At 39.4% G+C, this 23,068-nt stretch overlaps 1 protein-coding gene across 11 annotated transcripts in view; it reads right to left on the reverse strand.

Annotated features, from left to right (window-relative positions):
• Positions 1 to 23,068, reverse strand: part of UBR2 (ubiquitin protein ligase E3 component n-recognin 2) — a 136,201-nt gene that overhangs the window by 97,609 nt on the left and 15,524 nt on the right. For all 11 annotated transcript variants that reach the window (XR_008382270.1, XM_053600924.1, XM_053600925.1 and 8 more), the window contains exon 2: positions 22,224 to 22,483. Coding sequence is in view for 10 of the 11 variants with exons in the window: in XM_053600924.1 (XP_053456899.1) it covers positions 22,224 to 22,483 (260 nt within the window). In the remaining variant the exon portion in view is untranslated. The remainder of the gene's footprint in view (positions 1 to 22,223; positions 22,484 to 23,068) is intronic.

A 23,068-nucleotide genomic window follows, 5' to 3' on the forward strand; every position in this document is an offset into this window, starting at 1 on the left:
TATGGGCGCTGAGCCAATAAATAATGATCTTTCATAGATCTATTTGAAACTTTCTTTGCATTTAAAGCTCAATAGTTGAATTGCTGGGTCACATACGGGGACAGGGTTTTTATAGCCCTCCATATCTTTGCCAATACTTGGTATTATCATTATCTGAGGTGTGTCAGCCGAACATATATGAAATGATATCTGATTATTATAATTTGCATTTCTCTGATTGCTAATATGTTTGAGTAACTCTTCATATGCTTATTGCTTTTGGGGCTGCCTTTTCTTCTAATTGCCTGTTAATACCTTTAGTACATTTTCCTGTTGGGACTGCTTTATCTTGTTTATTTGCAGGAGTTCCTTGTATACACTGGTCTAGAGGATAATAATTGCTTGTCAATATCAAACATTGAAAATATTGTCTCTTATTTTATCAAAATAAAAAATAAAAAATTTTCCCTATGGGGTGGTGGAGTCCCCTTTGTTAAACAGAACTCCCTATTTTGATGCAATTACTATTTATATATATTTTTGTTTGTTTGTTTGTGCTTTGAGGTTTCAAGAAGTTCACTCCCAAACCCAGGTCTCAAAAATAGTTTCCATTTTCTTCTATTAACCTTTTGGTTTTTTCTTTCATATTTAGGTATTTAATTCACCTGGAGTTTACTTAGAAAAAAGATACTGAATATTTTACCTATAGATTATAACGTCACCTTTATAATACATTATGTTCCCTCATATCCCTGGGTCTATGTCTAAGCTCTCTGGCATGTCTGAGTGATGCATTTGTTTATTTTTACAGTGTACCTTACAGTTATAAGTACAGCTCTGTAATACGTCTTCATATCTTATAAGATAAGTGCCCTTTTATTCTCTTTTTTTAAAAAGCTAACTAAGGTAGTTATAAACATTTACTCCTCTATATGAAATTTAGATTAAGTCTATAGAGTTACTAAAAATATCCAACTAAAATTTTGAGGCTGGACACAGTGGCTCATGCCTGTAATCCCAGCCCTCTGGGAGGCTGAGGTGGGTGGATTGCCTGAGCTCACAGGTTTGAGACCAGCCTGAGCAAGAGCGAGATCCTGTCTCTAAAAATAGCCAGGCATTGTGGCAGGCACCTGTAATCCCAGCTACTTGGGAAGCTGAGGCAAAAGAATCACTTGAGCCTGAGAGTTACTGCTGTCAGCTATGACGTCACAGCATTCTACTCTGGGTGACAAAGTGAGACTCTTGTCTCAAAAAAAAATTTTTTTTTTGACAGATTGTTTGGAATTTATTTATTTATACAGAGTCTCACAGTTGCCCTGGGTAGAGTGCCATGGTGTCATCATAGCTCACAGCAACCTCAAACTCTTGGGCTCAAGAGAGCCTCTTACCTCAGTTTTTCTATTTTTAATAGAGACAGGGTCTCACTCTTGCTCAGGCTGGTCTCCAACTCCTGAGCTCAATGATCCATCCGCCTCCCCGAGTGTTAGGATTATAGGTATGAGCCATTGTGCCAGGCCTTGGACTTTATGGATAAACTTCAGGAGTATTAACATCCTTATAGGAGTAAATGACTGTGTCTGTGGTCATTTCCTATGTCCTTTATTGAAGTTCTAAAGTTTTCTTCATGTAGGTTCGTTGTATTCTTGATTAGAGGCTTACGGAAGGTATTGGTTTTCAGTAGCCTTGATAAACTGAACCCATGGCAGTTCTAATAGTTGGATTCTGTTGTCGTTATTTTTTCCAAGGTTGAGTGTATAGTCTATACACAATGACAATTTTATCGTGCTAATATTTTCACTTTTGATTTTTCTACCCTTATATTGTTGACAAAAATTCCCCGTAATATGTCATACAACAAGAGTTTGACAGTGGGAACATCCTTGTCTTGCTGTGGATCTTAAAGTGAATATATGGAAAGGTTATCTATTACTGTGTTCACTGCACGTTTATTAAGAACGTACTCTTCCAGAAAGTATTAAGCATTTATCTTTTGTTTCTTGTATGAATTATACCTCAGGGCAATCCAGGATTTGATAGGGACTGTTTTGCTTCTATAGAAGTCTAGCTGATAAAGAAAAGAAATGCTAAACTGGCATATGACAACTTTGCCACCCCTAATGAAGTAAGGAGCGAGGCAACCTTTTTAGTGGCTGCCTATGCTGCAAGAGTACGTTCTTAATAAACATGCAGTGAGCATAATAATAGATAACCTTTCCATATAGTCAACAATATAAGGGTAGAAAAATCAAAGGTGAAAATATTAGCAAGATAAAATTGTCATTGTGTATAGACTATACACTGACCTTGGAAAAAATATGAAGAATTTAAAAAGTTATACATCAACAATTATAAGTTATTATCCGCCCCCCAAAACACACACAACAGAACTCAATCAAGCTAACTAAGAAGTAAAGAGACACGTTGGGCAACCCCATGGGGACACAATCAGCCAAATCTACAACATGGAAAATTCCACAAGACAAACGAGCTGGTTTCCTAGTCACATAAACAAACATAGCCACAAGAGCCAAATGCAATGTGTGAACTTCAACCCACTTTTATGAGTCAATCAGGATAATTTCAAGCCCGGTAGGCTAGTTATCAGATAATATTTAGAAATCTGTGGCAACTTTTTAGAAGTTAATTGCTGTAGAGAAAAAAGCTACATGAGGTAGCTCACTGCTGAATAGCACTAAGGTTACCTTTGACATACTCCCCTTTGGAAGCTAAGCACTGACGCCAGCCAGCAACTAGTCCACCCTTCAAAGCAATTCTGGACCTCCTTTTCTGAAATGGCCATCAAAGCTATCATTGTATTACCTTTGATGTCCTGAATGTCATCAAAATGTCTTCCTTTCAATGTTCCTTTATCTCTGGGTAAAAAAAATAGTCACTGGGGAACAGAACAGGTGAGTAGAGAAGGTGTTTCAATACAGTTATTTGTTTGCAGGGTAAAAACTCCCTCATAGATTGTAGCTTGTGAGCTGGAGCATTATCGTGATGCAAGAGCCAAGATTTTTAGTTAAAATTTTCTTGTTTCAGGCTAGGTGCAGTGGCTCACGCCTATAATCCTACCACTCTGGGAAGCAGAGGCGGGTGGATTTCCTGAGCTCACAGGTTCAAGACCACCCTGAATAAGAGCGAGACCTCATCTCTAAAAAAATAGCCCGGTGTTGTGGTAGGCGCCTGTAGTCCCAGTTACACAGGAGGCTGAGTAGGTAAGAAGATCACTTGAGCCCAGGAGTTTTAGAAAAAGTGCTCACTGTGAGCTAGGATGCCACGTACTCTATTGAGGGCGACAAAACAAGACTTTGTGTCGCCAAAAAAAAAAAAAAAAAAATTTTTTCCCCCGTTTCTCTGTTGATGTTTACTTGGTCTCTATGCTTCTCACAGTCAGCCGATGATTCTGATGCACAATTTGGCACATTTCTGCAACGTTTTCATTAGTTCTGCTCATTACTGGCCACCCTGACCTCTCTTAATCAGTGACACTTTCTCTACTCTCAGAAAAACATTTAATCCATTTGTACACTGCCATTTTCTTCATGGCATTATCTTCATAAACTTGGAGTAACACATCCCTGATTTCATTTCCACTCTTGCCAAGTTTAACTAGAAATTTAATGTTTGTTTGTTGCTCTAATTCTGGTTCCAATATTCTTGAGACAGCACAGAAAACCACACAACAATAAATGTCACTCAGCAAGACACCACCACATGTTAACAGGAATGCATCCCCGAGACACTGATACAGCAAGGTTATGGACTCTATCGAGTTGTCTGTAATTATGCCAACGTAAGGCCGTAAGACACTGATATAGCAAGGTTATGGACTCTATCGAGTTGTTTGTAATTATGCCAACGTAAGGCCGTAAGACACTGATATAGCAAGGTTATGAACCTATTGAGTTGTTTGTAATTATGCCAATGTAAGGCTGTAAGACACTGATATAGCAAGGTTATGGACTCTATCAAGTTGTTTGTAATTATGCCAATGTAAGCACATGGTGACAAGTTTGTGAACTTAAATGTCAGACCTTGTATGAAGGGTTCCATTTTCTCAACATCCTCGCCCAAATGTGTATTTCCTGCCTTTCTGATTACAGCCATCCTAATTTGTTGAAGTACTATTGTGGTTTTGACTTGCATTTTCTTAATGATTAATGATGTAGAGTATCTTTTTAAGTGTTTATTGGTCATTTGTATAATATATCTTCTTGGTCATCTGCCTATTCAAATCCTTTGTCCATTTCTAAATTAGATTGTCTTTTTGTTGCTGAGTTTAAAGAGCTTTTTACATATTTCTGAATCCTAATCCCTTAATGGACAAATGATTAGCAAATATTTTCTCCCATTTAAGAGTTGTCTTTATTTTCTTGTTCTTTTTTTTTCTTTAGACTGAATCTTACTCTGTCGCCGCAGTACCGTGGTGCCGTCATAGCTCAACTGCAACCTCTAGAGCCTTGGGCTCAAGTGATCCTCCTGCCTTGGCCTGCCAAGTGACACCGGCACACTCAGGTAAATTTTCTAATTTTAGTACAGATGGGGTCTCACTCTTGTTCACGCTGATCTCCAACTCCTGAGCTCAAGAATTCTTCCCACCTTAGGCTCCCAGAGAGCTATGATTACAGACATGATCCACCTTGCCCAGCTTTCTTCTTTTAAGACACAGGGTCTCTCTGTGTCACCCAAGCTGAAAGGCAATGTCCTTGATCGTAGTTCACTGTAAATTCAAACTCCTGGGCTCAAGTGATTCTCCTGCCTTAGCCTTCCAAGTAGCTAGGACTACACCTGCATACCACTGTGTCTGGTTCATTTTTAAATTCTTTTGTAGAGAGAAGGTACTTGCTCTGTGGCCTTAAGCAATCCTCCTGTCTTAGCCACTTAAAATGCTGGGATTAGAGGTTCAAGCCACTAGTCTCACTTTCTTGATAGTGCCATTGAAGCACAAAAGTTATGAATTTTAATGAAATCTAATTTATCTGGTACCCCCCACCCCCATAGCTTGGGCTTTTGATGTCATATCCAAGAGGCCACTGCCCAATTCAGGGTCACAAAGCTTTACATCTGTTTTCTTCTAAGAGTCTTACATTTTATCTCTTATATTTAGGGTTGTTTTTTTCTTTTTTTTGAGACAGAGTCTTAGTATGTTACCCTCGGTAGAGTGTTGTGGCATCACAGCTCACAACAACCTCCAACTCTTGGGCTTAAGTGATTCTCTTGCCTCAGCCTCCCAAGTAGCTGGCACTACAGGCACCCGCCACAATGCCCGGCTGTTTTTTAGTTGCAGTTGTCATTGTTGTTTAGCTGACCCGGATGGGGCTCAAACTCGCCAGCCTCTGTGTACACGGCCGGCACCCTACTCACTGAGCTACAGGCACTGAGCCTTACGTTTAGGTTTTGATCCACTTTGAGTTAGTTTTTACAGATGGTATAAAGTAGATGTTCAACTTCCTTCTTTTCAACTGAAGTACCCAGTTGTTCCAGTACCATTTGTTGAAAATACTCTTTCCCCTCTGAATTATCTTAGTACTCTCGTCATCCATCAGTCGGCCAGAGGCTGATTCAAAGGTAGTGAGTTATCTGAATCCATTGTTCACAGTCAATTCTCCCTCCTTTTCACTACTGTACTTGACTCATCTAATTATTTTTAAAACATCACTTGTCCATAACTGTAAAAGTTCACTTTTTGTAATTCTATTCTACTCATCTACGTCTATCTTTATGCCAGTACCATACAGATTAATTTGCAACTATACTGTGTGAAGGTGAAAGAATATGTATTCTGCTGCATGTGGTGAGGTGTTCAATACTAGACTGGGCAATACAACAAGACCCCATCTCTACAAAAAATATGAAAAATTAGCCGGGCATAAAGGCACATGCCTGTAGTCCCAGCTACTCAAAGAGGCTTGAGTCCAGGAGGTGGAGACTGTAGTGAGCTATGATCACACCACTGCACTCCAGTCTGGGCAAAAGAGTAAGATCATGTCTCAAAAAAAAAAAAGCAAGAAAGAAAGAAAGAAAGAAAATTAAAAATCAAATTAAAAAATGAGTGCAAATAGACAACCTAAATAGGCCTATAAGTACTAAAGAGATTGTTCCAAAACAAAAAGGACCAGGCTCAGATGGGTTCACTTGTGAATTCTTTCAAACATTTAAGGAAGAAATTATACTAATTCTCTACAGTCTCAAAGCTGGAGGAATACTTCCTAAATCATTCTATTTGGCCAGCATCACCATAATGCCAAAACCAGACATGGACACTACAAGAAAACTACAGACCAGTATCTTTCACAAACCCAACAAAGTAGTAACAAATTGAATCCAACAATATATAAAAAGAATTGCATACTATGACCAAGAGAGATTTATCCTAGGGATGCAGGCTGTGTAACATTTAAAAATCATGTAATCCATCACATCAATAGGGTAAAGAAGAAAAATCATATGATCATGTAACAGATGCAGAAAAAGCACTTGACAAAATGCAATGTCCTTTGATAATAAAAACTCTCAGCAAACAAGGGATACAAGAGAACTCCCTCAACTTGATAAAGAATATTTATTAAAAAACCTAGGCTTGGCTTGGCGCCTGTAGCTCAGCAGCTAACACCAGAGCTGGAGGGTTTGAACTCAGCCCAGGCCTGCCAAACAACAATGACAACTACAACCAAAAAATAGCCAGGTGTTGTGGCAGGTGCCTGTAGTCCCAGCTACTTGGGAGGCTCAGACAAGAGAATCACTTAAGCCCAAGAGTTTGAGGTTTGAGCTGTGACGGCATGGCACTCTACCGGGCAACATGGTGAATGGTGAAACTTTGTCTCAAACAAACAAACAAACAAACAAACAAACAAACCTAGGCTTGGGGCAATGGTTTACATCTGTAGTCCTAGCACTCTGGGAGGCTAAGGTGGTAGGATCACTTGAGTCAGGAGTTGGAGACCAGCCTGGGTAACAGTAAGACCCTGTCTCTACTAAAAATAGAAAATTGTCCAGGTGTTATGGTGGGCACTGATAGCCCCAGCTCCAGTAGGAGGCTGAGGCAGAAGGATTGCTTAAACCCAGGAGACTGAGGTTGCTGTAAGCTAAGGCTGATGCTATGGCATTCTACCCTCTTTAGTACCCTCAGACAGCCACAGGATGGGGCCGGTTAGCAGAAAGACCAAGAGATTAGACAGTTGGAGCTTTCAGCCTCATCAACCAAAATCTGTGAAGAAAGGCGAAGAGGGACTGAGGATCAAAGTCTATAAAAACTCCTGAACAAGATTTAACGAACTTCCAGGATGCTGAACATGTCAAGGTGCTTGGAGGTGGCATGTCCATAGAGGGGATGGAACCGCCACACCCCTTCTCCCATACCTTGCCCTGTATCTCTCTTCCACCTGACTGTTCATCTGTATCCTTTGTAATACACCCTGAATTCTATAAGCTGTCCCAGCAAGTTAACTGAACTCAAGGAGGGAGTTAGTGGGGACCCCAAGATATAGCCAGACAGAAAGAAGTATAGGTGATCCCCTACTACTTGCAACTGATTATGTGGAACTGAGCATTAGCCTCTGGGAACTAAAAATAACTCAATAGACAGAGTCAGAATTGAATTAAATTGTGGGACACACAGTCAGTGTTCAGACAGTTAGAGAATTATATGGAGTAGGAAAATGAACTCACACGTTTGGTGTCAGAAATATCGTGTGCCGCTGTAGAGAAAGACAGTGTTTTTCCCCTGAATTTTTTTTTAAAGGAGAAAAAAAGAGTATAAAATAAAAAATATTTTCAGATAAACACAGAGAATTCATAACCAGGCTAGGAGGAAATGGTAACAGATTGTAACCAGTGGGTGTCTCAAAGTTCACTATATGTAGAAAAATCAACAAACTCATACTATATTTTATATTTTTAGTATTTTTTATATTTATATATCAAAACAGAAAAATATTTTATAAAATTTTACAATGGATATTTTATAAATAAAGGTATATTTAGCTACAATCTCCCAATTTCTCTATGTCTGTACATACAGTGACTTTTGTGACACCCTGTAGTATCCATGGCGGGTCAGCAAACTACGCCCTGCAGCCTCTTTTTGTATGACCTGCAAGCTAAAAATGATTTATGCAGTTTTACATGGTTATTAAAAAAATAAATAATATGCAGCCAAAACTTCAAATGACCCACATAGGCTCATGTATCTACTACCCTGCACTGCAAGGTTTATGTTTATAGGTGCAAAATCCACGACAAGGCACACAAAGGATGAGAGGCATAAATGCAGCTATGAACACAAGGCTCATCTATTTTATGTGAAATAGTAAAAACAGACGCTGATAAGCTAAGGATGTGTATTACAAGCCCTAGAACTGCCGCTAAAAAAACCCACCGAGGGGGAGGCGGAGCAAGATGGCAGCCGAGTAACAGCTTCCTTGCATCTGGGCACCGTGAGTCTGGGGAAATAGGACTCCAGGCATCTCTGGCTGGTGGGATCTGCCTATCATCACCCCTGAGAGGATACAGGGAGTCAGTGAGAGACTTCTGGACCCCAAGAGGAGGACAAAACAGTGGAAAACCGGCAAGTGGTCGTGTGTGTTTAATCCGTCTAAACCCGCCCGCAACTTCCACAGGCACGAGAACTTAAAGAGCAAGAGGAAGTGAAAGGAAAATTAGGGCAAGGAAACAGATAAAAGAAATCACTCATGAGGAAGAATCAGCAGAAAACTCCAGGCAACATGAAGAACCAGTCCAGAACAACCCCGCCAAGGGACCATGAGGTAGCTACTGCAGAGGATTCCACCTATACAGAAATGTTAGGAATGACAGAAAGGGAATTTAGAATACACATGTTGAAAACAATGAAAGAAATGATGGAAACAATAAAGGAAACTGCTAATAAAGTGGAAATTAACCAAAAGGAAATTCAAAAACAGAATCAAATAAGAGATGAATGATATGAAGAATATAAAAAGGATATAGCAGAGCTGAAGGAAATGAAACAGTCAATTAGGGAACTTAAAGATGCAATGGAAAGTATCAGCAACAGGTTAGACCATGCAGAAGAAAGAATTTCAGAGGTAGAAGACAAAGTTTTTGAGATAACTCAGATAGTAAAAGAGGCAGAAAAGAAGAGAGAGAAAGCAGAACGTTCACTGTCAGAATTATGGGACTTTATGAAGCGTTCCAACATACGAGTTATAGGAATTCCAGAAGGGGAAGAAGAATGCCCCAGAGGAATGGAAGCCATACTAGAGAATATTATAAAAGAAAATTTCCCAAATATCACCAAAGATTCTGACACACTGCTTTCAGAGGGCTATCAGACCCCAGGTCGCCTCAACTCTAACCGAGCTGCTCCAAGACACACTGTGATGAACCTGTCCAAAGTCAAGACAAAAGAAAAGATTCTGCAAGCTGCCAGGAGTAAGCGCCAGTTGCCCTACAGGGGCAAATCCATCAGAGTGACCGCAGACTTCTCTAATGAAACTTTCCAAGCAAGAAGACAATGGTCATCTACCTTTAATCTACTTAAACAGAACAATTTCCAGCCCAGAATTCTGTACCCTGCTAAGCTAAGCTTCAAAATTGATGGAGAAATCAAATCATTTACGGATATACAAACATTGAGGAAATTCGCCACAACAAGACCAGCTCTACAGGAAATACTTCAACCTGTTCTGCACACTGACCACCACAATGGATCAGCAGCAAAGTAAGAACTCAGAAATCAAAGGACAGAACCTAACCTCCACACTGATGCAAAAGATAAAACTAAGCAATGGACTCTCACAAAATAAGACGAATAGAATACTACCACACTTATCAATTATCTCAATAAATGTTAATGGCTTGAATTCCCCACTGAAGAGACATAGATTGGCTGACTGGATTAAAAAACACAAGCCATCCATTTGCTGTCTGCAAGAAACACACCTGGCTTCAAAAGACAAATTAAAGCTCCGAGTCAAGGGTTGGAAGACAATTTTTCAGGCAAATGGAATTCAGAAGAAAAGAGGAGTTGCACTCTTATTTTCAGATACATGTGGATTTAAAGCAACTAAAGTCAAAAAAGACAAAGATGGTCACTTTATATTGGTCAAGGGAAAAATACAACAAGAAGACATTTCAATTCTAAATATTTATGCACCCAATTTAAATGCTCCCAGATTCTTGAAGCAGACCTTACTCAGTCTGAGCAATATGATATCTGATAATACCATAATAACAGGGGACCTTAACACTCCTCTTACAGAGCTGGACAGATTCTCTAAACAGAAATTAAACAAGGATATAAGAGATTTAAATGAGACCCTAGAACAACTGTGCTTGATAGACGCATATAGAACACTCCATTCCAAAGATAAAGAATATACATTCTTCTCATCACCCCATGGAACATTCTCCAAAATTGATCATATCCTGGGACTCAAAACAAATATCAACAGAATCAAAAGAATTGAAATTTTACCTTGTATCTTCTCAGACCATAAGGCACTAAAGGTGGAACTCAACTCTAACAAAAATGCTCAACCCCACCCAAAGGCATGGAAATTAAACAATCTTCTGTTGAATAACAGATGGGTGAAGGAAGAAATAAAACAGGAAATCATTAACTTCCTTGAGCATAACAACAATGAAGACACAAGCTACCAAAACCTGTGGGATACTGCAAAAGCAGTTTTGAGAGGAAAATTCATCGCTTTAGATGCCTACATTCGAAAAACAGAAAGAGAGCACATCAACAATCTCACAAGAGATCTTATGGAATTGGAAAAAGAAGAACAATCTAAGCCTAAACCCAGTAGAAGAAAAGAAATCTCCAAAATCAAATCAGAGATCAATGAAATTGAAAACAAAAGAATCATTCAGAAAATTAATGAAACAAGGAGTTGGTTTTTTGAAAAAATAAATAAAATAGATAAACCATTGGCCAGACTAACAAGGAATAGAAAAGTAAAATCTCGGGCGGCTCCTGTGGCTCAGTGAGTAGGGTGCCGGCCCCATATGCCGAGGGTGGCGGGTTCAAGCCCAGCCCCGGCCAAACTGCAACAAAAAAAAATAGCCGGGCGTTGTGGCGGGCGCCTGTAGTCCCAGCTGCTCGGGAGGCTGAGGCAAGAGAATCGCTGAAGCCCAAGAGCTAGAGGTTGCTGTGAGCCATGTGACGCCACGGCACTCTACCCAAGGGCGGTACAGTGAGACTCTGTCTCTACAAAAAAAAAAAAAAAAAAAGAAAAGTAAAATCTCTAGTAACCTCAATCAGAAATGATAAAGGGGAAATAACAACTGATCCCACAGAGATACAAGAGATCATCTCTGAATACTACCAGAAACTCTATGCCCAGAAATTTGACAATGTGAAAGAAATGGATCAATATTTGGAATCACACCCTCTCCCTAGACTCAGCCAGGAAGAAATAGACCTCCTGAACAGACCAATTTCAAGCACTGAGATCAAAGAAACAATAAAAAATCTTCCAACCAAAAAATGCCCTGGTCCAGATGGCTTCACTCCAGAATTCTATCAAACCTTCAAGGAAGAGCTTATTCCTGTACTGCAGAAATTATTCCAAAAAATTGAGGAAGAAGGAATCTTCCCCAACACATTCTATGAAGCAAACATCACCCTGATACCAAAACCAGGAAAAGACCCAAACAAAAAGGAGAATTTCAGACCAATCTCACTCATGAATATAGACGCAAAAATTCTCAACAAAATCCTAGCCAATAGATTACAGCTTATCATCAAAAAAGTCATTCATCATGATCAAGTAGGCTTCATCCCAGGGATGCAAGGCTGGTTTAACATACGCAAGTCTATAAACGTTATCCACCATATTAACAGAGGCAAAAATAAAGATCACATGATCCTCTCAATAGATGCAGAAAAAGCATTTGATAAAATCCAGCATCCTTTTCTAATTAGAACACTGAAGAGTATAGGCATAGGTGGCACATTTCTAAAACTGATTGAAGCTATCTATGACAAACCCACAGCCAATATTTTACTGAATGGAGTAAAACTGAAAGCTTTTCCTCTTAGAACTGGAACCAGAAAAGGTTGTCCTCTGTCACCTTTACTATTCAACGTAGTGCTGGAAGTTCTAGCCAATACAATTAGGCAAGACAAGGAAATAAAGGGAATCCGAATGGGAGCAGAGGAGGTCAAACTCTCCCTCTTTGCTGACGACATGATCTTATACTTAGAGAACCCCAAAGACTCAACCAAAAGACTCCTAGAAGTCATCAAAAAATACAGTAATGTTTCAGGATATAAAATCAATGTCCACAAGTCAGTAGCCTTTGTGTACACCAATAACAGTCAAGATGAGAAGCTAATTAAGGACACAACTCCCTTCACCATAGTCTCAAAGAAAATGAAATACCTAGGAATATACCTAACAAAGGAGGTGAAGGACCTCTATAAAGAAAACTATGAAATCCTCAGAAAGGAAATAGCAGAGGATATTAACAAATGGAAGAACAGACCATGCTCATGGATGGGAAGAATCAACATTATTAAAATGTCTATACTTCCCAAAGCAATCTACCTATTCAATGACATTCCTATCAAAATACCAACATCGTACTTTCAAGATTTGGAAAAAATGATTCTGCGTTTTGTATGGAACCGGAAAAAACCCCGTATAGCTAAGGCAGTTCTCTGTAACAAAAATAAAGCTGGGGGCATCAGCATACCAGATTTTAGTCTGTACTACAAAGCCATAGTGCTCAAGACAGCATGGTACTGGCACAAAAACAGAGACATAGACACTTGGAATCGAATTGAAAACCAAGAAATGAAACTAACATCTTACAACCACCCAATCTTTGATAAACCAAACAAGAACATACCTTGGGGGTAAGACTCCCTATTCAATAAATGGTGTTGGGAGAACTGGATGTCTACATGTAAAAGACTGAAACTGGACCCACACCTTTCCCTACTCACAAAAATTGATTCAAGATGGATAAAGGACTTAAACTTAAGGCATGAAACAATAAAAATACTCCAAGAAAGCATAGGCAAAACACTGGAAGATATTGACCTGGGGAAAGACTTCATGAAGAAGACTGCCATGGCAATTGCAACAACAACAAAAATAAACAAATGGGACTTCATTAAACTGAAAAGCTTCTGTACAGCTAAGGAGACAATAACCAAAGCAAAGAGACAACCTACACAATGGGAAAGGATATTTGCATATTTTCAATCAGACAAAAGCTTGATAACTAGGATCTATAGAGAACTCAAATTAATCCACATGAAAAAAGCCAACAATCCCATATATCAATGGGCAAGAGACATGACTAGAACTTTCTCTAAAGACGACAGACGAATGGCTAACAAACACATGAAAAAATGTTCATCATCTCTATATATTAGAGAAATGCAAATCAAAACAACCCTGAGATATTATCTAACCCCAGTGAGAATGGCCCACATCACAAAATCTCAAAACTGCAGATGCTGGCGTGGATGTGGAGAGAAGGGAACACTTTTACACTGCTGGTGGGACTGCAAACTAGAACAACCTTTCTGGAAGGAAGTATGTAGAAACCTCAAAGCACTCAAGCTAGACCTCCCGTTTGATCCTGCAATCCCATTACTGGGCATCTACCCAGAAGGAAAGAAATCCTTTTATCATAAGGACACTTGTACTAGACTGTTTATTGCAGCTCAATTTACAATCGCCAAAATGTGGAAACAGCCTAAATGCCCACCAACCCAGGAATGGATTAACAAGCTGTGGTATATGTATACCATGGAATACTATTCAGCCATTAAAAAAAATGGAGACTTTACATCCTTCGTATTAACCTGGATGGACGTGGAAGACATTATTCTCAGTAAAGCATCACAAGAATGGAGAAGCATGAATCCTATGTACTCAATTTTGATATGAGGACAATTAATGACAATTATGGTTATGGGGGGGAACAGAAAGAGGGAAGGAGGGAGGGGGTGGGGCCTTGGTGTGTGTCACACTTTATGGGGGCAAGACATGATTGCAGGAGGGACTTTACCTAACAATTGCAATCAGTGTAACCTGGCTTATTGTACCCTCAATGAATCCCCAACAATAAAAAAAAATAATAATAAATATGAGTTCATTAGGTATCCAGGTAAGAAAATCAACCTTGGTTTTATTTAGGCTTTTCCAAAGCATCAGTCTTATCATCTGGAAATGGTAGGGCAAGTCTTCAGAGTTCTAAAAGATATGAAATCCACTTATGTGATTTCCAGCCAAATTAACCAGAAAACTTAAAAGCAACCTACACATACTTTGAAGCATTCAGTTACTCAAGAAATACAACATTCATGAGCTCTTCTTAAAAAAAAAAAAAAAGTGTATACATATATAAATTGATTGGATATATACATATAAATATCACCCAAAAAAAGAAATGTAACTATCTGATAATCAATTTCAACCAGCCAGGAAAGGAATTGAAATAGGAATTAAAAAATGAAGAATGAAAAAAATAAATAAATAAAAATAAAAAAATGAAGAATGGAGATATGCGTTGGTATAAATAAGGATTAAATTTATTTTTACAGCATAGACATGGAACAGTTTGTCCTCTGAAAAATGGTTTTATACAGAAAAAAAAGCCATATTCGGGTGGCGCCTGTGGCTCAGTAAGCAGGGCGCCGGCCCCATATGCCGAGGGTGGTGGGTTCAAACCCAGCCCCGGCCAAACTGCAACAAAAAAAAAATAGCCGGGCATTGTGGCGGGCGCCTGTAGTCCCAGCTACTCGGGAGGCTGAGGCAGGAGAATCGCCTAAACCCAGGAGTGGAGGTTGCTGTGAGCTGTGTGATGCCACAGCACTCTACCGAGGGCAATAAAGTGAAACTCTGTCTCTTCAAAAAACAAAAAACAAACAAAAAAAAGCCATATTCATAGGGTATAATTAATAGACAAGGCTGCTCTAATGCCACCTCCCATTATCAAATGTAAAGAAAAAAAAGAATAAAGGTATACTATACTCTAAAAAACAAACAAACAAACAAAAAAAAACCCACCGAGGATTATAACCTGAAAGCCAAGAGAGGAATCAAAATGAAATGCTACAATTTTGATTAACCCAAAAAGAGGCATATAATTAGGAACAGAATTACAAAACACATGAGAAAAATAGCCAACAAATAGCAAAATGGTAGACCTAAATCAACAAATACATTAATTACACGCATACAAAAATTATATCCAATAACTGCAAAAGGTACCTTCTTTTGAAATGCACATGGATACTCAAGATTAATCATGTTGCTAAACCAAAAAATAACTTCCAATAAATTTCAAGACTGAAACTTTATAGAATGTGTAATTGTGTTAGAAATGCACGACGATTTGTTATTTTATATTTTAAAATATAAAAAAAGCCTCAAATATGTGGATGGTAAACAATGCATTTCTAAATAATGATGGTTCAAGAAAGAAAGTATAAGCACATTAAATCCAAAGTAGAAGGAAGAATAATGATAAAGGTAGAAATCAAAAAACCAAAATGGATAAAAAGTAAATAAACAAAGTGGAAAACTGATTATTTGAAAAGATTAATACAATTGATCAAGAGGCTGGGCATGGTGGCTCACACCTGGAATCCTATCACCATGGAAGGCTGAGGCAAATGGATCATTTGAGGCCAGGATTTTGAGACCACCTGGGTGACATAGTTAAGACTCTGTCTCCACAAAAAAAAGTTTAAAAATTAGCCAGGAATGGTGGTATATGCCTGTAGTCCTCGCTGCTGAAGAGGGCTGAGGCAGGATGATTGCTTCAAGGCTGCAGTGAGCTAGGATCATGTCACTGTATGCTAGTCTGGGTAACTGAGCAAGACCCTGTCTCTAAAAAAATAAAAATAAATTGATTCAAGAGAAAAGACACATATTACTATTAATAGGAATAAAAGAGACATTATTCTAAATACCACATACCTCAAAATAAGGAAATATGCATAATTTTATGTCAATAAATTTGATACTTTATGATGAAACATAACCTTTAAAAAATACATAGTACTTAAACTGACATAAGATGAAGTAAATCAAGTTCTGAGTAACCCTAGTAAGTGTCAAAGAAACTGTTAACAAAATCTTCTTTGAAAAAACCCCTAGGCCTACAAGGTTTCAGCATATTCTATCAGAAATTTGAAGAAGAATCATACCAGTTTTTACACAAATTCTTCAGAAAACACACGAAGAAAGAATTATTTCCCAATTCATTTTATAAGGTCAGCATAACCCTGGTAACCAAACCCAGAGAAAAGCTGTTACAAGAAAATGCCAGACTGGCATATTTGTGGAACCCAGACACCAAAATCCTTCATACCAATTTAAGAAATTCAATTCAGGGTGGCGCCTGTGGCTCAAGGAGTAGGGCGCCGGTCCCATATGCCAGAGGTGGTGGGTTCAAACCCAGCCCCGGCCAAAAAAAAAAAAAGAAATTCAATTCAGGGGCTCGGTGCCTGTAGCTCAGTAGTTAGGGTGCCACTCATATACATGGGAGCAGGCGAGTTCACATCGAGCCTGGGCCTGCCAAACAACAATGGCAACTACAATCCGCTGTGGTGGGCACACCTGTATTCCCAGCTACTTGGGAGGCTGAGGCAAGAGAATTGCTTAAGCCCAAGAGTCTGAGGTTGCTGTGAGCTGTGATGTTACAGAACTCTACAGAGGGTGACAAAGTTAGACTCTGTTTCACCAAAAAAAAAAAAAAAAAAAAAAAAAAAAGAAATTCAATTTGGGAATACACAAAAGTTATAATTCATAATAAAGTGGGGTTCACTCCAGTAAAAGCACTTGAAAAAAAAAGTACAATCAGCCACACTAACAGAATAAAAAAGGAAAACTATGGTCATCTCAAGTACTTGACAACATGCAAGTCATTTATGATATTTTTTAAAAAAGCAAACTAGGAACAGAAAGGAACTTCTTCAATGAAATAAAGGATATATGAGAAAATTATACCTAAAATCACACTTAATAGTGAAAGACTAAATTTCTGCCTAAGATTAAGAACGTCCACTTTTACCAGAGCAATAAGGAACACAAAAGAAATAAAAGGCAAAAGGGCTGAGCGCAGTGGCTCACACCTGTAATGCTAGTACTCTGGGAGGCGAAGGTGGGTGGATTGCCTGAGCTCAGGAGTTCGAGACCAGCCTGAGCCAAGAGTGAGACCCCATCCCTAAAAAAATTAGCCGGGTGTTGTGGCAGGCACCTGTAGTCCCAGCTACTCGGGAGGCTGAGGTGAGAAACTAGCTTGAGCCCCAGAGTATGAGGTTGCTGTGAGCTAAGGCACCACAGCACTCTACCAAGGGTGACAAAGTGAAACTCTGTCTCAAAATAATAAAAAAGAAATAAAGGGCAAAAGGATTGGAAAGATATCTTTGTAAACTACATTAGGTTGGGTAATTCCCTATAAGAACTCAGAAAAATGCTCCAGGGTCGTCCCTCAGTATCTGCTGGGGCACTGACTTTAAGACCCTCTCAGATACTAAAATCCATGCTACTCATGTCCTTTATACAAAATGGTGTAGTATTTGCTTATAACCTGTAAAATCCTCCCACATACTTTAAATTATCTCTAGAATGCTTACAACACCTAATCTGATGTAAATGCTATGTAAATAGTTGTTATACTGTATTCTTAGGGAATAATGACAAGAAAAAAACCTGTACACGTTCAGTATAGATGCAACCATTCATTTTTTTTCTCAAGTGTTTTCGAACTACAGTTGGTTGAATATGCTGATGTGGAATCACAGTATGAAGGGTCGACTGTACTTATGATTAAAGCTTTATCATGGAAAAAGGGTACAAATCAGATCCAGCCAAAGGGAAGAGACATACAGAACAAGAGTTCAAAATGGGAAGCTTCCACTGTCCTCGGGGACACATAACCCCATCTCTCGGAACACTGATGTACGATTACCAACGAGGGAAGATCACCTAAGTTTTTTTTTTTTTTTTTTTTTTTTTAATTTTTTTTGTAGAGACAGAGTCTCACTTTATGGCCCTTGGTAGAGTGCCGTGGCCTCACACAGCTCACAGCAACCTCCAACTCCTGGGCTTAAGCGATTCTCTTGCCTCAGCCTCCCGAGTAGCTGGGACTACAGGCGCTCGCCACAACGCCCAGCTATTTTTTGGTTGCAGTTTGGCCGGGGCTGGGTTTGAACCCACCACCCTCGGTATATGGGGCCGGCGCCTTACCGACTGAGCCACAGGCGCCGCCCAGATCACCTAAGTTTTGGTGTCCAGAGTTTTTATTGGAGTCTCACTATGTGGGCGTGATTAATTAAATTAGTGTTCACATGATTCTATCTTTAGCTTCCCTTTCCTTCCCAGAGGCTGGGCTGATACGAAATCTAGTCATTCATCCCCTACTATCGTTTCTTTAGCATAAACCACCAGATGTGGGAGTAGGGGATAGAGGAGGGATAACAAAGATACTTCTACCACATGACAATTCTGAGGGTTGTAGAGGTTCCCTCCCAAGAACTAGGAACCATGACCAGACAAATTCTTTTTTTGTTTGTTTTTTTGACCGGGGCTGGGTTTGAACCTGCCACCTCTGGCATATGGGACCGGCGCCCTACGCCTTGAGCCACAGGTGCCACCCCAGACAAATTCTTTATACGGTCTTGTTAAGAGGGTAAATGAGATCTTCTGTGGAGTGCTTTGCACACTACTTGATACACATTAAACTTATGCTGGGTGCTGAGGATGAGTATTTCTTTTCTTTTTTTGAGACAGAGTCTCAAGTTGTCACCCTGGGTAGAGTGCCGTGGTGTCATAGCTCACAGCAACCTCAAATTCTTGGGCTTAAGTGATTTTCTTGCCTCAGCCTCCCAAGTAGCTGGGACTACAGGCGCCCGTCACAACGCCTGGCTATGTTTTGGCTATAGTTGTCATTGTTGTTTGGCAGGCCTGGGCTGGATTCAAACCTGCCAGCTCTAGTATATGTAGCTGGTGCTCTCGCCACTGAGCTACAGGCGCCGAGCCACGGATGAATATTTCTTACTAAAAGTGGTGTTCCCATGAAACCCAGTGCCTTGGTAAAATGACACAGAGTATGTTATTTGGAAAGATAAAATATTGTTATTAGAATTCTGGGGAAGTTTCTAAACTAAACCCATCAAGATAAAGGTGACTGATGTCTGCAGTGAGGAGAGTTTCTGTAACTAGAAAAAAATGATACTGAGAAGTCCTTTACATATAGTACTCTGGAAAAGGATTTTTGAATGGAATAGGTTAGCTTCCCTGTGGAGAGTTATTTGTTCATAGTTTCTAAAATTATGTAGGTCACAAACTATTTTTCTCAAGTCTCTGTGATGTCAGAAAAAGCTATCTGTGCGGTTACGGACAGTAAACAACGGGCAGCACAAGAGGTGGCAACTAAGAGAGGGGGCATTCATGACAGTCCTGGCTCTCCCTGAGGGAATTTCTTACCTGTGGCACAGCAAACTAGCCTAAACATAGCAGGAAGGTCCCACGGAGCTGAGACCAGATCAGAGTTTGGGACAAGTAAAGCAAATAGAACCTGTGGGTCAGGGCATCAGAGAGATAAAACGTGGGCAGGGTGGGGAGAAGACAGGAAAGGGCAGAAGTCCGCGTGGGATCGCCAGTAAGACCTTGGCTGAGGGTTACATCCACAGGCCGATGCTCTTCAAATTTACAGCAGAGTGGCTGCTATGGAATTTAGTGTCACAGAGATGCTTCTAAGTCTGGTAAGGATAACTGGAGGGTTTAGAGTTCTGGTCAAGACAGTCATCCAGCTGAGACACCAGAAAAGCCATGTTCTTGAATAAGAATCACATATCCTAGGGCAAGACTTAACTTTGGATCTGCCCTAACAAGGGGTGAGGGAAAAGCCACTGTGGCCCAGTAAAGTCTAAATGGGGTAAGGAGGACAATTATGCAGGGAGCTGAATGGCGGTGGCAGCAGCAAAAGAAAGGCTACATACAAATAGCCGGGCGTTGTGGCGGGCGCCTGTAGTCCCAGCTGCTCGGGAGGCTGAGGCAAGAGAATCGCGTAAGCCCGAGAGTTAGAGGTTGCTGTGAGCCGTGTGACGCCACGGCACTCTACCCGAGGGCGGTACAGTGAGACTCTGTCTCTACAAAAAAAAAAAAAAAAAGAAAGGCTACATACAGAGGAATGATCAAGTATGTGACTATTTTGAGGATAAGAAGAATCAAGTCTCCTCCTGTTGGAGAAGAAAGTTAAAAATACACAAAGGGATAAAAGTAAGAAAAAACCCTATGGTGTGGGATTAGAACTGGAGAGATCACTACAAATGTGTGATTTTTAATATCCATTTCAATATGTTTATATACATATAAAATTAATTAGATACCTTGAGAGGGCTTGAGAGAAGTGACACTCCAACAGCAACAAGTATACCTACTATCTTCATTTCTAAACACCATTTTCCACCATAAGTAACCAGGCTCTTTGGCAAAATGGTTGATTTCAGGGCCAGGGCAGAGAAAAACCCAAGATGTGCCTGGGATATCTTGTGCCAAATGAAAGGAAGTGTTCAAAGAATGATGGAGGACGCAAAAAAGAACAAAGATAGCTCAAAGGGGCTCCCACTGGCCAAACCTAGGACAGTATGAACACAAGAAAATGGGACTCCGTGAATAGATACTAATATAAACAAATAAATAAAAAATTTAGTAAGCAAGGGGATATTTCATAGTCTCAACATACTTCCCCACAAAATACTTACTACATAGGAAACAAGAGTGACTTTACAGTGGACAAGTCTCACATACATCCCCTTAATCAAGTTATTAACATCACCAGTTACAGAACAAATGAAAATCACCTGCCACGTGATAGTTAAAACACATAATTTCGGCAGTAATGGTGCCAGAGATGTAACTTGAATCTAGTCATGAGTATCACAGACAAAGGCACATTGAGGAACAATGACAAAATAACTGGTCTGTAATCTTCAAAAGTGTCAAGATCAGAAAGGTCATAGAAAAACTGAGGAAATATTCCAGATTGAACATTAAAAGATATACAAATGCATGATTCAGAACTAGATCCTTTTGGTACAAAAGACTTTACAGGAACAATGGAATATCAATTTCCTATTTGTAAATTGTGAGGTTCAGGCCGGGTGCAGTGGCTCATGCCTATAATCCCAGCACTCTGGGAGGCCTAGGTGGGTGGACTGCCTGAGCTCACAGGTTTGAGACCAGGTGGTACCAGAGCAAGACCCCACCTCTAAAAACAGCCGGGCATTGTGGTGGGCACTTGTACTGCCAGCTACTTGGGAGGCTGAGGTTTTTGTAATAACAAACTAGCTTATCAAATTTAAACTTTACAGGGAAAAGTTTTAAGGGGGAAAAAAGTTAATACTTCCATCAACATAACAGAATATCATGTAGGCATATAAGCTGATATGAAAAGATGTCAAGATTTTGTTGAATGGAGAGGGAAATTTAGCCCAGTATATGTAACATATTCCCATTTGTATGTATGTGTGCATAGATGTTTAAAATGCCTATATATTGCAAAGAAAATTTCCAAAAAGATACCTGAGAAAAATGTTAATGATGATTAAGTTCTGGGAAATAACACTGATAATCCAAAAGGAGAGAGGGCATTTCATGCTCCATCTTCTGCTCTTGTATACTCAACTTTCACCAAGGAAAAAAAGTCTTTCTAGTAGAAATAAGTACATATAGCACCCGGATCTTGATTTCTAACTACCTTCCCAACTAAAAAGAAAATTCTTTTTAGAATTTCTAAATTTCTCCCTTTGGAGAAAGGGATGATTCTAAATACGGGTTAGAGTACAAAGTGAGCTGTGGACGTCGCTTTGTGCTGGGAAGAAAAGCACCCAGGGCTTGTGAAGGCCTGTGAAAAAGACAATGAAGCTAGTGTGCTGGGGCTCCCACCATCCAAATCTGGGACAATCTGAACATCAAAAAGAAATCTTGTAACTAAAATAGTATCAAGGAAAGCAAGAACATGATTATTTCAAGAGTCAAGACAGCCGTTAATTACAAAGGAGAAAGAAAGCACACCAGTGAACTTGTAGAATGCGGTGACAGTGTATTTCTTCATCTAGAAAGTAATTACATGAATTAAATGAAGAAACATTCATTAAATAGTATGCATTTGTGATATGGATTTTTTTAATACATCAAAATATATTAAATATATTTCTAAGGTTTCAGGGGGTTTTAGGTCAAGGAAAAAGTAAGTCTTTTAGAAAGAAAACTCTATTTTACCTGCAAGAATATGTAGGCTCTCCTACTTTAAAAACACGACCACAAAGATGAGAAGGTTTGTTTGCTTGTTCAAGTTTTGGGAATCCAAATGCAGGATCTTCACCACAAAGGTACCATTCCATTGGTCCCAATAAAACATGCTGCGCCAACATGTCTTCTTTCTGTGGAAAGGGGTTGGGACCCCTGCAGTAGATTTTGGGTACATAGTGGGCTAAATGCTGGTACACTTCTCTAGCGAGGTCAGATGCTTGCAGCCATTTCTTTAAAAAACAAAAAAGAAAAAAAGTTTTAAATAATGCTAACAAACTGCTAATTTGAACAAATATATCCTACTTTCTTTTAGGTACGAAAATAGTAATATAAAAGTCATACTTAGTTTACAGCACTCACCACTGTATATAAGCAATTTAATCTATGAAAACACCAACTATTTTAGAATTCTACTCTACAGTATAAGTAAAACTAAAATGCAACCAGTCCTTTCCTCAAAGGGAGTCTTGAAGCAAACTTCTATAGACAGTACAAAAAACTGTCTACAAGAAATCATTATGTCAAACATTAGCCAATGTGCTTATCTGAATTCCTTTTTAATGCTTTGCTGAAATGTGTGATGTGGATCCTCCTGTCAACCTGTTTATAGGAAGAGTATGCAGTGAACATGAACAGCCAATACAATAGTTTTATTTCTCGTTAATTGATTAATGAGTTTATATACCAGTGTTTTATAAAGGTCAGTCCAAATGAGACTTGTTCTATCAATTATGCCTTCTTTCCCTATCAACCTCTTTCTGTAAGCTCTTTTCCTTTTGCTCTCCCTACTAAACAAAGGCTACTTTTCTGTGATC

The sequence above is a fragment of the Nycticebus coucang genome, chromosome 9 (assembly GCF_027406575.1).
Source record: "Nycticebus coucang isolate mNycCou1 chromosome 9, mNycCou1.pri, whole genome shotgun sequence".
Taxonomy (NCBI): domain Eukaryota; kingdom Metazoa; phylum Chordata; class Mammalia; order Primates; family Lorisidae; genus Nycticebus; species Nycticebus coucang.